Raw genomic sequence first — 21417 nt, forward strand, 5'->3', positions numbered from 1 at the left:
CAGCAATTCATGAGTTGGGTAGCATCCTAGTAAATCCTAGCATCTAGTAAACAGGAGCGTGCTCTGAGAAGCTGTATAAAATGGAAGGTTTGTATAGGCAAAGGGAGGGTGGGGTAAGGAAATTATCAGGAAAAGAAAAGGAAGATTGTTTCCAGCCAGTCATCTTTTGCCAGGAAGGTATGCAGATTACCTCACTAGAGTTAATCAGGAAATTTCAGATTATCTGTTTAAAATCATATTACTTGGAGAGGTTGAAACTGCAATTAAGTCTTGGTTTGCTGTTGTGGAGACAAATGAATCCACCCTAAACCTGTTATTTCTTTTTTCTTTTCTTTTCTTTTCTTCTCTTTTCAACAATTCCCCCTTTTGATCAAACTCTCAGCCTGAGAGATGTGATTAAAAAATTAAAGAATTAACACCATTCTCATACCTCTCTGTAGTTATCTCATCTTTCTTCATACTTGGTGTGATATCCATAGGTCATGATGCTTTTCCATAATCCCTATGACATTCATGAGTCAGGTTCATTATCCTTAAATCCATCATTCTCTTTGTTTCTTTTCTGATGTTCCAGTCTTAGAGAGCTTATTTGCTTGGTGGTTGGTGGCTTCACATGCATTTAAACCTTTTGAGAGAATACAACATGGCAGGGGGATTATTATGATTACAATAAGCAGGATAATTTCCAACGTTTGGAGTGCAATTTGGAGCCACAGTCCCCAAGACCCAAACCAATCAGAGAAAGACCCCCATTGAAGGAGTCATCCTTTTAAGCCAAGTGGCTTGATCAAGTGATCTTACATAACTGTGTTTTAACTTCCCCCAAAGTGACAGTCCTGGTATAGCAGGTGGTATTGGCCACAGAATAGACACCTCTTTGTTTGGTAAAAGATAATCAAGGGCCATCTTTTATCAAGAACAACTTTGGCTAGAGAGGCTGATGATCTATTTTGGGAAGCCAATGCCTTAGCAATGGAATCTGTAATATCATCAAGAGTTAAGAAGAGGTTTCTTAGTATATTCTCATTTGTATTTACTCCTAACCAGGGAATGTATTTAGTCACAGGTATTTCTGTATTTACCTGTTCAGTCCAGGAGATAGTCAGGTTTTTAGTGTGTGTGGGAAGAGAATTTCACAGCCTGAAATAAAGAGTCATCCTAAATCCCTTGCAAAGATGGGAGCTGCTGGTGAGATCTCTTAGTGAGTTGGGACAATTATGATCTAGATAATTATGGATAGATCAGAATCTTTGATGATAAATCCAGTAATCTGAAAGGCTACACCCCCTTAACAATGGCCTGGGAGATACAGATGAAGGTGTTAGCTTTCCAGGCAAATGCTGGAGTAAAGAAAAGGAAAAGAAGGAGAAAGCATTTCCTGTTCAGTTAAAGTATAAAGTTTTGATCCATTATCTTGGGTGGAGGCAGCCTTACCTTGTAGACTACCTGTCAGCTATTTCCCTTCCCCATCAATTTGATTCAGAGGTCTTCAGTGTCTGTATCAGATATTAGGTAGAGCCTTCTTTAGCCGTAAGATGTATATAAAAGGCTTAATGCTTTCTAATTTTTCAGCAGCGTCAGTGTTCAGGAGTACTTGGTAAGATCCCTTCTGACAGGGCTCAAGCGCTATCTTTGTTCTTAGTGATTCCAAATCATAAGGGTGGGAACATTAGTTTGGTGAAGCATAGCCAGATATTTGAGGAAACCAGAAGAATTTAGGATCCAGTCCAGTTTACAGATATGTAACAGAAACTTGAAGACAATTAACAGGACTAGAAACATATGTACAAAGGTGCAATTGTAATTTTTCTCTCTACAATTAGTCCCATTTTTTGCCAAAGATAATCACAGTAAAACTAATTTATTTGTATTAAACCTGGCCTGATTATTTATATAAGTGCAGCTAGAAGAGCAACTGGTCATAAAAGTTCTTTTTTTTTTTGCGGTACGCGGGCCTCTCACTGTTGTGGCCTCTCCCGTTGCGGAGCACAGGCTCCGGACGCGCAGGCTCAGCGGCCATGGCTCACGGGCCCAGCCGCTCCGCGGCACGTGGGATCTTCCCGGACCGGGGTACGGACCCGTGTCCCCTGCATCGGCACGAGGACTCTCAACCACTGCGCCACCAGGGAAGCCCCATGTAAGTTCTTTTTAAGACGGATTTGTTGGTAGTAAGAATAATCACTGAGAGTTTCTGAATTCTGGAGGGACCAGACAGGGAGAAAAAAGTAAATGTTTTATCTTTGTTCCCAAAGATATACCTTACCAAATCATTGATAGCTTCAGAGAAAAGATTTCATTAAATCTGGAAAAACATTAAAGATGTTCTGATCGTTTTTTAGCATTTTGAGAGGAATAGGCAAGGTTTGGGGAATTGGTTAAAAAAAAAAATGCAGATGACCTTTGAACTTTTAGAGCCACACCTTTGGCCCTGCAGCAGAAATTTGCAAGACAAAGACAATTGGTTCCAATTCCCCAAAGGACCAGATTGCAGCCTGAATGATAAAGAGGTTGACTCACCACCCTTCCAACTACATTTTCTCTAATTTACTTCTTTCCCTCTGGGCACATAGTTTTATTTTAGCTTAGAAGAGAGGGCTTGAAAAAATTTTCTATCAGGCTCTGATTTTCAGCTTCCAATTTGGCCTAATTTCTGATCATAAAGTTATTAAATCCTTTCAAATATCTTGTCAGGTTTCAGCTGGGACAAACCATAAATATTTCTGGCAGTTTTAAATAACCTCATAAATTTTAATTTTAGTTTCCTTTCCCTGTTTAAGGGAATAACAACGCAGTTTTACCAGAAAAACCCTCAGAGTCCCATCAACTTTGGGAGGGGCCCATCTGGGGCCTTTCTGAAGGTAGATAAGAGGGCACTGAAGAACTTGCATAGGGCCTTTGAGGACAATCTTGATTTCTGGGCCAGTGTTTTGATGATAAACCCTTAGGAGGGTGTAATGGGGGAGACCTAGGAGTTGTTTTAGATGCCTTTTGCATCTTTAATTTTTCATTAGCCTTTTGTAACGAATCTTTCAATAAAGACATTTTGGAACCCTGAAGGCTCTTGTAAGTGTCTGTGTACCAGTTAAAATAGGCATCCCATTCTATTTGTTCACCTTGAGATCCCTTGCTCTCAAGTGCATTTCTTAAATGAGTGATCTTGTCTAATCGGAGTAAAATTTTGCCATTTTGTAAGTATCCACAGCTTTCAGCACCACAGTTCCAGACATAAAATAAGCAGGTGTGCCAGAAGGTGGAGTGCCCAACTCTTTGAATATAAAGGATCCCATTATCAATTAGCCTTTATCTACATGAAACAAGACAAATGAACATGTGAATATACGGGAAGGAACCAAGAGATGTTACTGCATGCTGGCCAAAAGAAGGCCCTATGTGTACCACTACCAATGCCTGTGGAACCTTGGACATGGAAAAGGATTGAACCAATAAACCCCAAGGACTGGGAACGGTGGACTGATTTGAAACAAAATGCAGAACTGCAGCTGCCCCCAAGTTCCAAGAGTGGAATCTGGGGATGGATTCCAAAGAAATAGGGAATTGTAGACTAAACCATCAGCAGTTCCCAAGGTGGAATCTGGGAGCAGGATCAAGGGCTGGGGTTATCCACTCAAAAACCTGGGAATTTCAGTCTGAAAGACTAGGGGCTTGAGTCTAGGCAGTATGGCTTGCCAGCTCAACTGGGCTTCAGGCAGAATCATCTACCAGTTCAAGTTGACCTGTTCAGTAAAGGAAAATTAGATTGGGAGCTTGAATGCAAGAAGAGCAGAGCTCAAAACAGGAACTCAACAACTCGCCCCTTGGAAATGGCGAGAAAGATAAGAGAACTCAAAAAGTTCTCAGGGTGCCACAATTGTGTTTCTCATTGTCCCCAAATGCTGATCACATCACTGCCACCAAATCTTGTAAAAAGCAAAATTCAACTGAGTAAATTTGAAAATCTAATTGGCTTTTTTCAACAATTCATGAATCGAGCAGCGTCCCATCTAGTTCTTAGAAGGGCAGCTCGAGGAGTTGTACGAAATGGAAAGTTTTTACAAGCAGAAGGGTGGGGCAAGGAAATTATTAACAAAAGAAAAGACAGAATTATTTCAGGTCAGGTCATCTTCTTTTTGGCGAAAAGGAACGGCAGGGGTCTTATTATACAGATTACTTCATTAGTACAGTTCAAGAAATTTCAGATTGTCTGTTTAAATGCCACGTTCCTAGGAGATGTTGAAAATACAATTAAGTCTTGGTTTGCTGTCTGTGGAATAACTCCACCTTGGGCCTGTTATTTCTTTTTTAACATTATACAGGCAAGTTTGGAAAATATAATGTATACCCATGTTCCTACCAGTCACCTTTAGCAAATCTTTATCTTATTCTGTATTTACTTCAGTTAGGAATTTTTAAAGAAATACAAAATTACAAATATAATTGCTGCCTCAGGTGTATCCCTCCATGATCCCATTTTCCTCCTTCTCTCCATAGAGGTAATCACTAACCTGAATTTGTTGTTAATTATTTTCATGTTATTTTTGTTTTTTAGCTATACACATGTATATGCATATGTAAAATATACAGCACTGTTTCACATATTAAACAATTTTAAAACTATACCCATCATTATATATATATATATATATATATATATATATATATATATATATATATATAATGTACAAATCATTCTGAAACATTTCTTTTTGTATAAATTATGTTTTTGGAGATTTGTCCATGCTAATACATGCAGCTCTAGTTCATTCATCAACTACTATATATGGTTTCCACTGTAGGAATACCACAGTGCATCCATTCTCATTTTGATAGTTATTTTTCAATTTTCATTACCATAAACAAGGATACAATAAAAATTCTCAGTCTGTCTCCTTACTTCTTTAGGGTATGTGCTTAGAAATGGAATTTCTGGGGCTTCCCTGGTGGCACAGTGGTTGAGAATCTGCCTGCCAATGCAGGGGACACGGGTTCGAGCCCTGGTCTGGGAAGATCCCACATGCCGCGGAGCAACTAAGCCCGTGCGCCACAACTACTGAGCCTGCGCGTCTGGAGCCTGTGCTCTGCAACAAGAGAGGCCACGACAGTGAGAGGCCTGTGCACCGCGATGAAGAGTGGCCCCCACTCGCCGCAACTAGAGAAAGCCCGCACACAGCAATGCAGACCCAACACAGCCAAAAATAAATAAATAAATAAATTTATATATATAAAAAAAGAACCACAATACTTATAAAAAAAAAGAAATGGAATTTCTGGTTCATACATTCTAAGTATCTTCAACTTTATTATCTAGTATCATGTCCAATTTACTAGATAGTGTCCAATTGTTCTCTAGAATGTTTATTTCTCCATATCCTCATCAACACTTGAGGTTATTAGAATTTTGTATTTTTTGCAAAAGTGGGTGAGTATAAAATGTACCTTCTTATTTTACTATGAATTTTCCTGGTTAACTGTGAAGTTGATTATGTTTTCATATTTTTATGGACTGTTTGGAGTTCTTTGTCTATAAATTGTTTTTATACTTTGTTCATTTTTCTGTTGTGTTTTTTTCTTATTGATTTTGTATGATTTATCACATCCTAAATACTTACATTTTATTGGTTGTATATACTGCAAATTATTTTTATATTTACTCCATTAACAGTATGTGTCTGGAAGGGGTGGGAATGTATACCAAAACATAAACTTTTACCTTGACAGGAAATTTTATTTATCACTTATGTAGCACTTACAATAGGTATTATGCGACTTGCAATTGGCACATGAAGTGGAGGGACAGTCTTACAGACCTGATCCCTTAATCTGTGGTCTGTGCCAACTCCTGGAAGTTAGTGTAATAATTAAGTTAAATTGTAAGACACCCAGTAAGTGTCTGCTGAGAACTGGAGTGGAAAAACTCACACATTTGGTGTCAGAAGTGGGGCAAATAGAGGAAACAGAGTTTTCCTTTACTTGGGTGAAGCAGACTGTTTTGAGCAGTACTTATCAGTATGATAGTCTCTATTGGTTACAATCCTTTTACATATGTTGAAAAGGTTCCCAGGAATTTTAGTAAATCTTTTCCTACCTTTATTCAGCATAGACTTCCTTAAGCTTAAAACAATTTTCTCATTAGACACAACCAAATTTTGATTCTATAATAGCATTATTTCTATTGCTTCTCAGCCTTTTGGCTAAGATCAAGTGTAGTAGCACTATTTCTGGTAGAATAATGGATAAGAGGAAAATTTTACAGTTTAGCTTATGGATAATTATTGATATTTCTAAGCATTCGGGATATATTTAATTTTCATGGATTTAGATGTTTTAGACTAAATTTGTAGTAGCAAATTATAATACAAAATCCAATGAAAATGTAGTCATAGTTTTATTATAACTGTATTATTTGTAACATACTCATATTACAGGTATCAAAGACTGAAGGGATATGATAAATTACTTCTTGATTTGTTGTTGAGTCAAAAGTTGGTTTAAGTCTCATTTTTCTGATTATCTGGAAATCTGAAATAAAATAAATTATAAAATTAAATTTTATATTGGACTAGAAAGCAAAAAAAAAAAAAACAAACAAACAATCTTGCTTTTAAGATATTGCAATTGACCTTGAATAACATGGTTTTGAACTGTGGGAGTCCACTTATGTGCAGACTTTTTTCAATAGCAAATACTACAGTACTATACAATCAGTGGCTGGTTGAATCTGCAAATGCAGAGCTGAGGATATGGAGAAAAATATGTATACGGAGGGCTGACTATTGGTTATATGCATATTTTTGACTGTGGGGAGGGTTGGCATCCTTAACCTTCATGTTGTTCAAGTGTCGACTGGATTTTGTATTCTGTAATTTTTAGACATAGCTTAAAAGATTAAAAGTACTTAACCTTATGTATTATTTAAAAGTACCTCTATGATTTCTTTCTTTCTTTTTTTTTTTAACCAGTGTTTCAGTATTACCTTATCAAGTGTTGGATGAAGTTACTTTTTTGTGTTTGGAGAATTACATTATACTTAGTATCTTGCATAATGTGGATACTTAATAGAAAGTTTAACTTGATTTATCATACCCACAGAGGTCCTCTTCTGAAAACTCTGAGGTTTGATATAAACTTTCCATTGTGGATCTTCTAGACCCTCCTAAAGAAAAAAAGATGTATACATTTAATGGTTTATCACAAATACAGTTTACAGTTCTTTTGAGTTTGAACATGGGAATCTCTTTTCAGCAGTATCTACCCTTATCACCTGTATGACAAAAGTTTATGTATCACTTGTATCACCAGTGCAGATTATATAGGTCAAAGATGGCCACAATGATATCTCCAACTCTACATGCTCCTCAAAAGTATGACCTTGCCACTTCCCCTTCAAGAGGTGGAAACCAATTCCCCTCCTCTTGAAACTGGCCTAGGCATAGTACTATTTTGTAATCAATAGAATGTGGAGGAAGTGACTGCATGACTTCCAAACCTAGATAAGAAAAGGCTATGCTGCTTCCACCTGGTTCTCTTAGGATGCTTGCTTTGGAGGAAGCCAGTTGCCATATAAGAAGTCCTACCACCCTGAGATTGCCATCCTGGTGAGGCCATGTACAGATGCTCCAGTTGACAGTCCCAGTTGAGCCCAGCCTTCTAGCCATCCCACCAAAGCTCTACTCTGTGAGTAAAACTTTCTTGGATCCTTCAGATCAACCCATCTGTCAGTTGAGTATTATCATTGGGTAACCTCAATGGATGTCTAGCCAAGCCAGGTTTGAATTCCTAACCCACAGAATTCTTGTGATACATGAAATGGCAAATGGAACAGCCACTGTTTGGGGATAAGATGACTTGTTAAAGCAAAACTCTGAAGGACAATTAATATAGAGAGCAATATAAAGTATCCGAATAATCAAATAAGATATGGGAAATTTAGACATAAACAGAAATATTACTACTTAACTTTCATATCTGCCCTTCTACTTCTTTTTAACATCTTTATTGAAGTGTAATTGCTTTACAATGGTGTGTTAGTTTCTGCTTTATAACAAAGTGAATCAGCTGTACATATACATATATCCCCATATCTCCTCCCTCTTGTATCTCCCTCCCACTCTCCCTATCCCACCCCTCTAGGTGGTCACAAAGCACTGAGTTGATCGCCCTGTGCTTTGTGACTGCTTCCCACTAGGTATCTATTTTACATTTGGTAGTATATATAAGTCCATGCCACTCTAACACTTCATCCCATGTTACCCTTCCTCCTCGCCGTGTCCTCAAGTCCATTCTCTACGTCTGCATCTTTATTCCTGCCCTGCTCCTAGGTTCTTCAGAACCACTTTTTTTTTTTTTTTAGATTCCATATATGTGTTAGCATTTGGTATTTGTTTTTCTCTTTCTGACTTACTTTACTCTGTATGACAGACTCTAAGTCCATCCACCTCATTACAAATAACTCAATTTCATTTCTTTTTATGGCTGAGTAATATTCCATTGTATATATGGGCCACATCTTCTTTATCCATTCATCTATCGATGGACATTTAGGTTGCTTCCATGTCCTGCCTATTGTAAATAGAGCAGCAATTTGGTACATGACCCTTTTTGAATTATGGTTTTCTCAGGGTATATGCCCAGTAGTGGGATTTGCTGGGTCATATGATAGTTCTATTTTTAGTTTTCTAAGAAACTTCCATAAAGTTCTCCATAGTGGCTGTATCAATTTACATTCCCACCAAGAGTGCAAGAGGGCTCCCTTTTCTCCACACCCACTCCAGCATTTATTGTTTGTAGATTTTTTGAAGATGGCCATTCTGACTGGTGTGAGGTGATACCTCATTGAAGTTTTGATTTGCATTTCTCTAATGATTAGTGATGTTGAGCAATCTTTCATGTGTTTGTTGGCAATCTGTATATCTTCTTTGGAGAAATGTCTATTTAGGTCTTGTGCCCATTTTTGGATTGGGTTGTTTGTTTTTTTGAATTGAGCTGCATGAGCTGCTTGTAAATTTTGGAGATTAATGCTTTGTCAGTTGCTTCATTTGAAAATATTTTCTCCCATTCTGAGGGTTGTCTTTTTATCTTGTTTATGATTTCCTTTGCTGTGCAAAACCTTTTGTTTCATTATGTCCCATGTGTTTATTTTTGTTTTTATTTCCATTTCTCTAGGAGGTGGATCAAAAAGGATCTTGCTGTGATTTATATCATAGAGTGTTCTGCCGGTGTTTTCTTCTAAGAGTTTTCTACTGTCTGGCCTAAAATTTAGGTCTTTAATCCATTTTGAGTTTATTTTTGTGTATAGTGTTAGGGAGTGTTCTAATGTCATTCTTTTACATGTGGCTGTCCAGTTTTCCCAGCACCACTTATTGAAGAGGCTGTCTTTTCTCCATTGTATATTCTTGCCTCCTTTATCAAAGTTAAGGTGACCATATGTGTGTGGGTTTATCTCTGGGCTATTCTGTTCCATTGATCTACATTTCAGTTTTTGTGCCAGGACCATACAGTCTTTTTTTGTTTTTTTTTTTTTTTGGTGGTACGTGGGCCTCTCACTGCTGTGGCCTCTCCCGTTGCAGAGCACAGGCTCCAGACGCACGGGCCCAGACGCTCTGCAGCATGTGGGATCTTCCCGGACCGGGGCACGAACCCGTGTCCCCTGCATCTGCAGGCGGATTCTCAACCACTGCACCACCAGGGAAGCCCAGGACCATACAGTCTTGATTACGGTAGTTTGGTACTATAGTCTGAAGTCAGGGAGCCTGATTCCTCCAGCTCCGTTTTTCTTTCTCAAGATTGGTTTGGCTATTGAGGGTCTTTTGTATTTCCATACAAATTCTGAAATTTTCTGTTCTAGTTCTGTGGAAAATGTCATTGGTAATTTGATAGGGATTGCATTGAATCTGTAGATTCCTTTGGGTAGTAGAGTCATTTTCACAGTGTTAATTCTTTCAATCCAAGAACATGGTATATCTCTCTATCTGTTTGTATCATCTTTAATTTCTTTCATCAGTGTCTTATAATTCTCTGCATAAAGGTCTTTTGTCTCCTTAGGCAGGTTTATCCCTAAATATTTTATTCTTTTTGTTGCAATGGTAAATGGGAGTGTTTCCTTAATTTCTCTTTCAGATTTTGCATCATTAGTGTATAGGAATGCAAGAGATTTCTGTGCATTAATTTTGTATCCTGCTACTTTACCAAATTCATTGATTAGCTCTAGTAATTTTCTGGTAGCATCTTTAGGATTCTCTATATATAGTATCATGTCATCTGCAAACAGTAACAGTTTTACTTCTTTTCTGATTTGGATTCCTATTTTTTTCTTTTTCTTCTCTGATTGTTGTGGCTAAAACTTCCAAAACTATGTTGAATAATAGTGGTGAGAGTGGGCAACCTTGTCTTGTTCCTGATCTTAGTGGAAATGGTTTCAGTTTTTCACCATTGAGGATGATGTTGGCTGTGGGTCTGTCATATATGGCCTTTAGTATGTTGAGGTAAGTTCCCTCTATGCCTACTTTCTGCAGGGTTTTTATCATAAAGGAGTGTTGAATTTTGTCAAAAGCTTTTTCTGAATCCATTAAGATGATCATATGGTTTTTATCCTTCAATTTGTCAATATGGTGTATCACATTGATTGATTTGCATATATTGAAGAATCCTTGCATTCCTGAGATAAACCCCACTTGATCATGGTGTATGATCCTTGTAATGTGCTGTTGGATTCTGTTTGCTAGTATTTTGTTGAGGATTTTTTCACCTATGTTCATCAGGGATATTGCCCTGTAGTTTTCTTTCTTTGTGAACATCTTTGTCTGGTTTGGGTATCAGGGTGATGGTGGTCTTATAGAATGAGTTTGGTAGTGTTCCTCCATTGGCTCTATTTTGGAAGAGTTTGAGAAGGATAGGTGTTAGCTCTTCTCAAATGTTTGACAGAATTCACCAGTGAGGCTGTCTGGTGCTGGGCTTTTGGAAGATTTTTAATCACAGTCTCAATTTCAGTGCTTCTGATTGGTCTTTTCATATTTTCTATTTCTTCCTGGTTCAGTCTTCGAAGGTTGTGCTTTTCTAAGAATTTGTCCATTTCTTCCAGGTTGTCCATTTTATTGGCATAGAGTTGCTTGTAGTAGTCTCTCATGATCCTTTGTATGTCTTCAGTGACAGCTGTTACTTCTCCTTTTTCATTTCTATTTCTATTAATTTGAGCCTTCTCCCTTTTTTTCTTGATGAATCTGGCTAATGGTTTATCAATTTTATCTTCTCAGAGAAACAGCTTCTAGTTTTATTGATCTTTGTTATTGTTTCCTTCATTTATTTTTCATTTATTTCTGATCTGATCTTTATGATTTCTTTCCTTCTGCTAACTTTGTTTTTTTTTGTTCTTCTTTCTCTAATTGCTTTAGGTGTAAGGTTAGATTGTTTATTTGAGATGTTTCTTGTTTCTTGAGGTAGGATTGTATTGCTATAAACTTCCCTCTTAGAACTGTTTTTGCTGCATCCAATAGGTTTTGTGTCATCGAGTTTTCATTGTCATTTGTTTACAGGTCTTTTTGATTTCCTCTTTGATTTCTTCAGTAATCTCTTGATTATTAAGTAGTGTATGGTTTAGCCTCCATGTGTTTGTATTTTTTCCAGATTTTTTCCTGTAATTGACATCTAGTCTTATAGTGCTGTGGTCAGATAAGGTACTTGATATGATTTCAATTTTCTTAAATATACCAGGGCTTGATTTGTGACCCAAGATATGATCTATCCTGGAGAATATTCCATGAGCACTTGAGAAGAAAGTGTATTCTGTTGTTTTTAGATGGAATGTCTTCTAAATATCAATTAATTCCACCTTGTTTAATGTGTCACTTAAAGCTTGTGTTTCCTTATTCTCATTTTGGATGATCTGTCCATTGGTGAAAGTGGGGTGTTAAAGTCCCCTACTATTATTGTGTTACTGTCTATTTCCACTTTTATGGCTGTTAGCATTTACCTTATGTATTCAGGTGGTCCTATGTTGGGTGCATAAATATTTACAATTGTTATATCTTCTTCTTGGATTGCTCCCTTGATCATTATGTAGTGTCCTTCATTGTCTCTTGAAATAGTCTTTATTTCAAAGTCTATTTTATCTGATAAAAGAATTGCTACTCCGAGTTCCCTAAGTTTCTGGCAGCATAGAGGGAGCTATGGCTAAACATCACCCGGACTTGATCTTTTGCTGCAAGCAGGCTGGTGTTGCCACTGGAAGACTGTGTGAAAAATGTGATGGCAAGTGTGTGATCTGTGACTCCTATGTGCATCCCTGCACCCTGGTGCGCATATGTGATGAATGTAACTATGGCTCTTACCAAGGACACTGTGTGATCTGTGGAGGCCCTGGGGTTTCGGATGCCTATTATTGTAAGGAGTGCTTCATCCAGGAGAAAGATAGAGATGGTTGCCCAAAGGTTGTCAATTTGGGGAGCTCTAAGACAGATCTCTTCTATGAATGCAAAAAATATGGCTTCAAGAAGAGGTGATTGGTGGGCTGCCTCTTCCTCCCCCTGTCAAGCTGCTGCAGCTGCCAAAAGAAATGCCTACAGAAGGGAAATGGAGCACAGAGCATCACCTGAATTGCCTATTAGTACACTGGTACTTTTCCACCCTTTCCTCTCCTCTCACCCAGCCATGGTAGGAATGGAAAAAATTGCAGAGCACTGTGGCAGACTGTACCACAGACAAATTAATAGATTGGTTCATGGCATTCCTTAAATTCAAGAAGCAAGGCTGTGTTAATCCACATCGAGAAGTTCTGTACACCAAAAGTTTCTAAAACAGGAATGATTTATCATTTCATTCTTCTGTTTGAGGAGCTGACTGTGAGGCTAGCTGCAGTGAGAAGCATGGCCTTGCAGCAGCCCTGATGGTAGCTGTCCTTGATGAAACATCTGCAGTGTGGTGGGGGCTCTCAGAACAGTCAATGTGGGCATTTCATCTTGTAACACCCATCAGGTGGTGCTTCTTCATGTTATTTTTCTTCTAAAAATTGGAAATCCTTTCTGTTGCTATTGTATTCAAAAAGTAGGTGTTCATTTGCTGGTAGTCAGCCCCTTCCCAATTTAATTTTAACTCTAGGAATTTTAGTCACCCAGAAATTTGTGATTCAAAATAAAGGTACTGGGATTCATTTAAAAAAAAAAAAGAATTGCTACTCCAGGTTTCTTTTGATTTCCATTTGCATGGAATATGTTTTTCCATCCCCTCATTTTCAGTCTGTTTGTGTCCCTAGGCCTGAAGTGGGTCTCCTGTAGAGAGCATATATACAGGTCTTGTTTTTGTATCCATTCAAGCCAGTCTATGTCTTTTGATTGGAGAATTTAATCCATTTACATTTAAGGTAATTATCGATATGTGTGTCCCTATTACAATTTTATTAATTGTTTTGGGTTTGTTATTGTAGATCTTTTCCTTTTCTTGCGATTCCTGCCTAGAGAAGTTCTTTTAGCATTTGTTGGAAAGCTGGTTTGGTGGTGCTGAATTGTCTTAGCTTTTGCTTGTCTGTAAAAGTTTTAATTTTTCTGTCAAATCTGAATGTGATCCTTGCTGAGTAGAGTAATCTTGGTTTTAGGTTTTTCTCCATCATCTCTTTAAATATGTCCTGCCACTCCCTTCTGGCTTGCAGATTTTCTGCAGAAAGATCAGCTGTTAACCTTATGGGGATTCCCTTATGTGTTATTTTTCCCTTGATGCTTTTAATATTTGTTCTTTGTATTTAATTTTTGATAGTTTGATTAATATATGTCTTGGCATGTTTCTCCTTGGATTTATCCTGTATGGGACTCTTTGTACTACCTGGACTTCATTGGCTATTTCCTTTCCCATATTTGGGAAGTTTTCAATTATAATCTCTTCAAATATTTTCTCAGTCCCTTTCTTTTTTTTCTTCTTCTTCTGAGACCCCTATAATGTGAATGTTGGTGCATTTAATGTTGTCCCAGAAGTCTCTGAGACTGTCCTCAATTCTTTTCATTCTTTTTTCTTTATTGTGCTCTGCAGTAGTTATTTCCACTATTTTATCTTCCAGGTCACATGTCCGTTTTTCTGCCTCAGTTATTCTGCTATTGAGTCCTTCTAGAGAATTTTTAGTTTCATTTATTCTGTTGTTCAACATTGTTTGTTTGCTCTTTAGTTCTTCTAGGTCATTGTTAAACATTTCTTGTACTTTCTCCATTCTATTTCCAAGATTTTGGAGCACTTTTACTGTCATTACTCTGAATTCTTTTTCAGGTAGACTGACTATTTCCTCTGCATTTGTTTGGTCTGGTGGATTTTTATGTTGCTCCTTCATGTGCTGTGTGTTTCTTTGTCTTCTCATTTTGCTTAACTTACTGTGTTTGGGGTCTCCTTTTCGCAGGCTGCAGGTTCATATTTCCCATTGTTTTAGGTGTCTGCCCCCAGTAACTAAGGTTGGTTCAGTCGGTTGTGTAGGCTTCCTGGTGGATGGGACTAGTGCCTGTGTTCTGGTGGATGAGACTGGATCTTGTCTTTCTGGTGGGCAGGACCACTTCCGGTGGTGTGTTTTGGGGTATCTGTGAACTTATTATGATTTTAGGCAGTCTCTCTGCTAATGGGTAGGGTTGTGTTCTTGTCTTGCTAGTTGTTTGGCATAGGGTGTCCAGCCCTGGAGGTTGCTGGTCGTTGAGTGGAGCTGGGTCTTAGCGCTGAGATGGAGATCTCTGGGAGCACTGTTGCTGTTTGATGTTACATGGAGCTGGGAGGCCTCTGGTGGACCCATTTCCTGAACTCAGCTCTCCCACCTCAGATGCACATGCCTGACACCAGCCAGAGCATCAAGACCCTGTCAGCCACATGGCTCAGAAGAAAAGGGAGAAAACAAGAAAGAAAGAAAAAGTAAAATAAAGTTATTAAAATAAAAAATAATTATTAAGAATTTAAAAAATTAAAAAGTAATTTAAAAAATAAAAAAGGAAAGAAAGAGCAACTAAACTGAGAAACAAATCCAGTGATGATAACAAGCTCTAAAAAGTATACTAAAAAAACAAAAAAACTATCCAAAAAAAAAAGGACAGACAGAATCCTAGGACTAATGGTAATAGCAAAGGTATACAGACAAAATCACACACAGAGCATACACATACACACTCACAAAAAGATAAAAAGGAAGAAAATATATATATCGTTGTTCCCAAAGTCCACCACCTCAATTTTAGGATGATTCTTTGTCTACTCAGGTATTCCACTAATGCAGGGTACATCAAGTTGATTGTGGAGATTTTATCTGCTGCTCCTGAGGCTGCTGGGAGAGGTTTCCCTTTCTCTTCTTTGTTCGCACAGCTCCTGGGGTTCAGCTTTGGATTTGGCCCTGCCTCTGCATGTAGGTCACCTGAGGGTATCTGTTCTTTGCTCAGACAGGATGGGGTTAAAGGAGCAGCTGATTAGGGGGCTCTGGCTCACTCAGGCTGGGGGGAGGGAGGGGTACGGAATGCGGGGAGAGCCTGCTGCGGCAGAGGCCTGCATGACATTGCAACAGGCTGAGGCATGGGATGTGTTCTCCCGGGGCAGTTGTCCCTGGAGCATGGGACCCTGGCAGTGGTGGGCTGCACAGGCTCCCAGAAGGGGAGGTGTGGATAGTGACCTGTGCTTGCACACAGGGTTCTTGGTGGCTGCAGCAGCAGCCTTAGTATCTCATGCCCGTCTCCAGGGTCCATGCTGATACCTGTGGCTAGCTCCAGTCTCTGGAGCTCATTTAGGTGGTGTTCTGAATTCCCTCTCCTCATGCACCCCACAGCAATTGTCTCTTGCCTCTTAGGCAGTTCCAGATTTTTTCCCAGACTCCCTCCCAACTAGCTGTGGTGCACTATCCCCTTTCAGGCTGTGTTCACACAGCCAACCCCAGTCCTCTCCCTGGGATCCAACAGAAGCTCGAGATTCAGTTCCCAGCCCCTGCCCACCCCGGCGGGTGAGCAGACAAGCCTCTCAGGCTGGTGAGTGCTGGTCGGCACCGATCCTCTGTGCGGGAATCTCTCCTCTTTGCCCTCAGCACCCCTGTTGCTGCCCTCTCCTCTGTGGCTCTGAAGCTTCCCCCCTGCCACCCCCCATCTCCACCAGTGAAAGGGCTTCCTAGTGTGTGGAAACTTTTCCTCCTTCACAGCTCCCTCCCAGTGGTGCAGGTCCCGTCCCTATTCTTTTGTCTCTGTTTTTTCTTTTTTCTTTTGCCCTACCCAGGTACGTGGGGAGTTTCTTGCCTTTTGGGAAGTCTGAGGTCTTCTGCCAGCATTCAGTGGGTGCTCTGTAAGAGTTGTTCAACGTGTAGATGTATTTCTGATGTATTTGTGGGGAGGCAGGTGATCTCAACGTCTTCCTCTTCTGCCATCTTGAAGATCTCCTACCCTTCTACTTTTGACTTGAATGCACTTATCTAATAAGATGCTTTTTACCCTTGCTTATAACAGGCCTCAGTGTCCAGGTCCTCTTTCATTTCCTGCATTCTACTTTTCATAAAGTTCTTCATATTTCATATTTTGTCTTCATGTCCCACCTACCACAACTCCTGAAACATTTCCACTATATTCTCACTTTATTTTCTGAAATTCCTTTTACTTTCTTGCTCTGACAGAATCTTGACTGTCCTCTGAGGATACTGCCAGTCCAGAAGCCCTTCTTGTTTTTCTTTTCATCAGTCCTCTTACCATTGCACTTGGAGATGAGCAGGTGTCCTCTTCCTTATTGTTCTCTTTCAGCGTATTTGCCCTCCCTTCTTCCCTTCCTAAATCTCACAGCATCAGTTTATATAATCAACTATTGTTATGATCTACCTGCAACTGGATCATTCTCAGTTCATTTTATCATTGGCTCATTGTCAATTTCCCACTACTTTCTTAATTTAGCAATTTAAATGTACGTTTAGAAGATTCTTTCACCCTGGGTCTCAATTCCTTGAGCTCTGTTCTTTTAGATCTTGTCCTTTACCTTACCGTAGCCATTAATTCCCATGCTCATTCTCAGACTTTTTCATTACCAGTAACTGCAAGCCCCCCTCAAACTCAGTTTCCCTGCATTCAACTAGTAAACTGCCAGCTTTTATTTTTTCTGGATCACTCCCTCTTACTACCCCACCACGAGCAATTCTTCAACCCCACTGGGACTTCCAATTCTACCATCTTTTCATTGCTCCTCCCTATTTGGATTTCTTCTTTCCCTTCTTTGTACCATTTAAACTCCATGGTCATTCAGCCTCTTGCATATAGGCTGACTTCCTTACCCTTTTTTTCTCACTTTGTTATATTCGTGTGACAAAACTATAATCCCAGTTAAATCCAACTCTCTGCCTATCCCTCTCCTGCAGTGTAAGGCTCGGTGTGGCTGGAAAAACATACAAGTGGATCTCACTTTAAATTCATGGTCACCGACATTAGGGGGAACTCAATACTTTCAGGCCATCCTATTAAATGTTCCTAGTCCATTCATTCTTCCACTCTCCTAGATGACTGATTTACTCTTTCTTCCATTTTCTCAAACCTCCAACTCTCTATATTCATTATCATTCTCAGCTGATGATTTATTTTCGTTTCATAGAGGAAATAAAACATAGTAGGAAAAAGCTTCCACAAGCTGTGTCAAGAGTTACTTACTTGTTTCTGTTCTATATGCTTCATGTCCCCCATACTCCCATCTAAGGTCAACCCATATAAGTCTTCACTAGATTTCATCCTCTCTTGCCTATACAAGACAAGGCTCTAGTAATTCCTTTTGTCTTTCACTTATCAGTTTTTTTGCACTCTACTAAATCTTCCCCATCAGCATATACATATTTGGTTGAAGACACATGAGTAAGTTCTCATCAATGAATGTGGACAGAATGATACATACTGCTTCTGGGTCTGAGCATTAGGCATTGGGCATTCATTTCTCCTTAAACTTTCCATTTTCCTCAATCTTGAACATGGAAATTTATGATTCAGTTTCAACCATGCAGACAATAACAACATCCAAATCAATGGTTCTCAACTGGGATGATTTTGCTCCACAGGGAAATATCTGGAGATATTTTTGTCATCAAAACTGGTCGGTGGGGCTTTCCTAGTGGCGCAGTGGTTGAGAGTCTGCCTGCTGATGCAGGGGACACGGGTTCGTGCCCTGGTCCGGGAAGATCCCACATGCCGCAGAGCGGCTGGGCCCGTGAGCCATGGCCACTGAGCCTGTGCGTCTGGAGCCTGTGCTCTGCAACGGGAGAGGCCACAACAGTGAGAGGCCCGCGTACCGCAAAAACAACAGCAACAACAAAAAAACCTGGTCGGTGGAAGTGCTACTGGCGTCTAGTGGGTAGAGACCAGGAATGCTGCTAAATATCCTACAATGCTCATGACAGCCATTCCCCACCCTTCTCTCCAACAAAAAAATCATCCAGCTCAAAATTTTAATAGTGCTGTATTGAGAAACCCTGCCCTGGGGGATGGTGGAACAATAAGACAAAAGGTCATGGCCCCCTGAATGCCTGTGGGACAGCTCACTTCAGGATTAAGGAAGAAACAAACTTCTATATTCTTAAGTTACTGTACTTTTGGGACTCTTTGTAATAGTAGCTTAGCCTTTACTTTAACTAATATATTCCATCACCTTTTGAAGTAAAGAACTACCCTGGGCTTCTCAGTTTAATATTTTGATTGCATCACAATACAGAGAACCATCCTGACATCCTAATGCCTGTTTTATACTATCTAATGTCTTAAACTCAGGATGTAACAATATTTTTGGTTTGGCAGGATGTAACAATATTTTTTAAATTGGAGAAATTGTTCCTGGATTTTCCAAGTTTGAAATTATGCCTGGTTGGTCTCAAATAATTGTTTAGCATTCATTCCCCAGATGCTCAGCAAAGGTGATTTTTATTGTGGAATAGTTTTCGAGTAGATTCTCTGAGAAGAATAGCTACATCTGCAGCTACTCTTTTACTCAACTTGGGCCACAATTGCTAGTTTAAAAAAAAGACATTCACACTTGCTGTGTTAGGAAACCTTAGCAAAGGTTAATTTATATAGGGGAACATTTGAAGTTATCATTCAGGTTTTCTGAGACTTCTGTTCATTTGCAACAAGGTGAGCATCATGGGATTGTTGACGCTTGGTTCCATCTTGGAAAAGCACTCATTTTGATTCCTAACCTAGGTTTCCTGTTGTGGGTCTGTTCTTAGGGTATGATTTGAGATGTTTGATCTGTAGATCTTCAAGGAAGCTGGAAGATTAAGACCCATATCACTCCAGCAAGGGAGACCAGAACCAATGCAAAGCTGAGAGTTTGGTATTTGCTTACACTGCTTACCATTTCAGTAGAAATAGGCACTTCCCTGTTGCTAATAGTAAAGACTCTCAAAGGGTAGATTCCCTCAAGTGGGCAACGAAAGGATCTCATTTTACTGCATTTTAGCCTACCTTGTACCAAAGAGCAATAGAATAAGTCAACGATGCTGAATTGCAATAAACCTACAATCTCATTCCTTTACTTGAAAACAATGGCATATAATTTTCATATAATACAGTACCATATATAAATGAGATTTTGAAAAATGTTATCTGTAGGGGAGTATAAATTGAAATGGGAGAGATGCTATCTGGTAGTTTTGTGACTGAAAAGGTGAATGGATTTTTATCATTTCATCATGCAAAACATTTTTAGTGGCCTTACTAGAAAAAGGTAAATAATAACTCATACATAAAGGTTGTGTCAGAGTTTATAAACTAGACCTCTGGTAATGGATTCAACCTTTCCACAACAAATCAAAAGTATTGTTGTATGCTCACATGAACATATAGCAGTCATTACCTTAAATTTAAAACTCACTATAAGCAGCAAACACGTAGAGGATATGAAGGATGTATTGTATCAGTGTGGTCTGCAGAGAATTTCTTCAAAAGGTTTTTTCTTTTTTGAAATATGCGTTGCAGTTCAAAGCTAAAGGGATTACTTCTGAATAGTCATCATAGGGTTGATTACGTTTGTATATTATATTTAGCTGGACCCTGCAGGCTATTATTCCATTAGGTCTGCCGGTCCTGCTATTGTCAAAAAGTTGATCACCTAATGTTAAAAGACTGTGCTTTCTGTTGACCTTATCAAAATGTCTCAAAAGGCTTTGTTAACAAATAAAATTCAGGTTGTGTTTCATGAAAATGATTAAGAATAAATACCATGTATGAAAACTGCTCGTATCTTATGGGTGATGTTAGCATTACACCATTATTAGTGAGAAGATTATATTTTGCTTTAGTATTGCAGCACAGTTCAATTTTAGTAGAAATAGTTCTTTTTCACGCTCAGAGTAGACAGTCTCAGAAACTGATTTCCAAAAAAAGGACAGAAGTCACTCCCCCTCTCCCATGTATTCAAATCACATAAAATTAACACCATGGAAGTAAGCCCAGTATATCAATATTAATACAGTGCTATATCTACAATGGCCTATTACAATGTGGTTTTAGAAGGTAACTGTACTGAGGAGAACAGAGTATATACACTGAAAATTTGTCATTCATATTTGATAATCAGAAAATCACTTTAAATAAATAAATTAAAATTTAACTGCTTACCTTCTAGACAGTGTTATGTAGTTTCATTCACTTAATCACAACAATTGGAAAATTTTAAAGAAACGAGTTGAATATATATTCTTATAAATCCCGAGTCCAATTGCTAATATAAGGCATATTTTGATAACCTTGACTTTTAACCTATGTCATTAGGAATTAATGACAGACTAAGTAACAAAATGAAAGTGTATTTTTGATAAAGATATTGACAGGGATGGTTTTATTATTTAAAATAGCCTGTATAAAATTTTCACTAGAATCACAAAAGCTGTTCTTTGGGAACAAAGATGATTAGATATCTCAATTGAACAGCTCGCCTTTGAATTATGTTCCCAGAAGTAGTGATGGATTGGCACAGACTCCCGTGTCCTTTTTGGCATGGTCCTCCTTGTACCTGATGGTGTGTAAAATGGCTGGTCAGGGATATAGCCTGTGAGCCTGGAGCACAGCCAGACACACATTATGGACTCATTGGCACTGTTCTCATCAACTGAACTTTTTAGCAAGTGGAAGTTTCCTAATATTTCCTGTACTTGCTTGCCTTTAGCCACCCCACTTGATGCTCACAACAGAGAAGGCCTTGGGTATCAGTCAGGAGGAAGCAGATGGCACATTCAACTGGGATTTTCAAGAGATGTTAATGAAGGGGCTATTAAGAGATGAGGGCAGGGCTAGAATGACAAGAGATCCTGAGGCACCCAGTGACTCCCAGTGCAGGGATGCTATGTCATTATCTTCCCCAGGCTGAAGGTAAAGGGGGACAGGACCCTGAGTGAGGGATGGAAGTTTAGAATAGTGCTTACCCAACTGAACCTAGAAACAGTGGTAGTAGTTTCACAGCTGTCAGAACTGAGCTGAAGTC

The 21417-nt window shown here is 39.0% G+C and overlaps 1 protein-coding gene and 1 pseudogene across 2 annotated transcripts in view; one reads left to right on the forward strand and one right to left on the reverse strand.

Moving 5' to 3' along the window:
* Positions 1–469: 469 nt before the first annotated feature.
* The window catches only part of TTC29 (tetratricopeptide repeat domain 29), a 241988-nt gene continuing 221040 nt past the window's right edge, over positions 470–21417 (reverse strand). Inside the window, exons 10-11 of one of the 2 annotated variants that reach the window (XM_067036908.1) lie at positions 7081–7150; positions 470–625 (exon numbers count right to left, since the gene is read on the reverse strand). In XM_067036908.1, the coding sequence (XP_066893009.1) occupies positions 610–625; positions 7081–7150 (86 nt within the window). In that variant the 3' untranslated portion in view covers positions 470–609. Of the gene's footprint in view, positions 626–7061; positions 7151–21417 lie in introns of those variants that run through there. The other variant, XM_059065746.1, reaches the window with a different exon arrangement.
* Positions 12153–12574, forward strand: LOC131757974 (PHD finger-like domain-containing protein 5A pseudogene; annotated as a pseudogene).

This window comes from Kogia breviceps, chromosome 6 (genome assembly GCF_026419965.1).
Source record: "Kogia breviceps isolate mKogBre1 chromosome 6, mKogBre1 haplotype 1, whole genome shotgun sequence".
NCBI classification, from domain to species: domain Eukaryota; kingdom Metazoa; phylum Chordata; class Mammalia; order Artiodactyla; family Physeteridae; genus Kogia; species Kogia breviceps.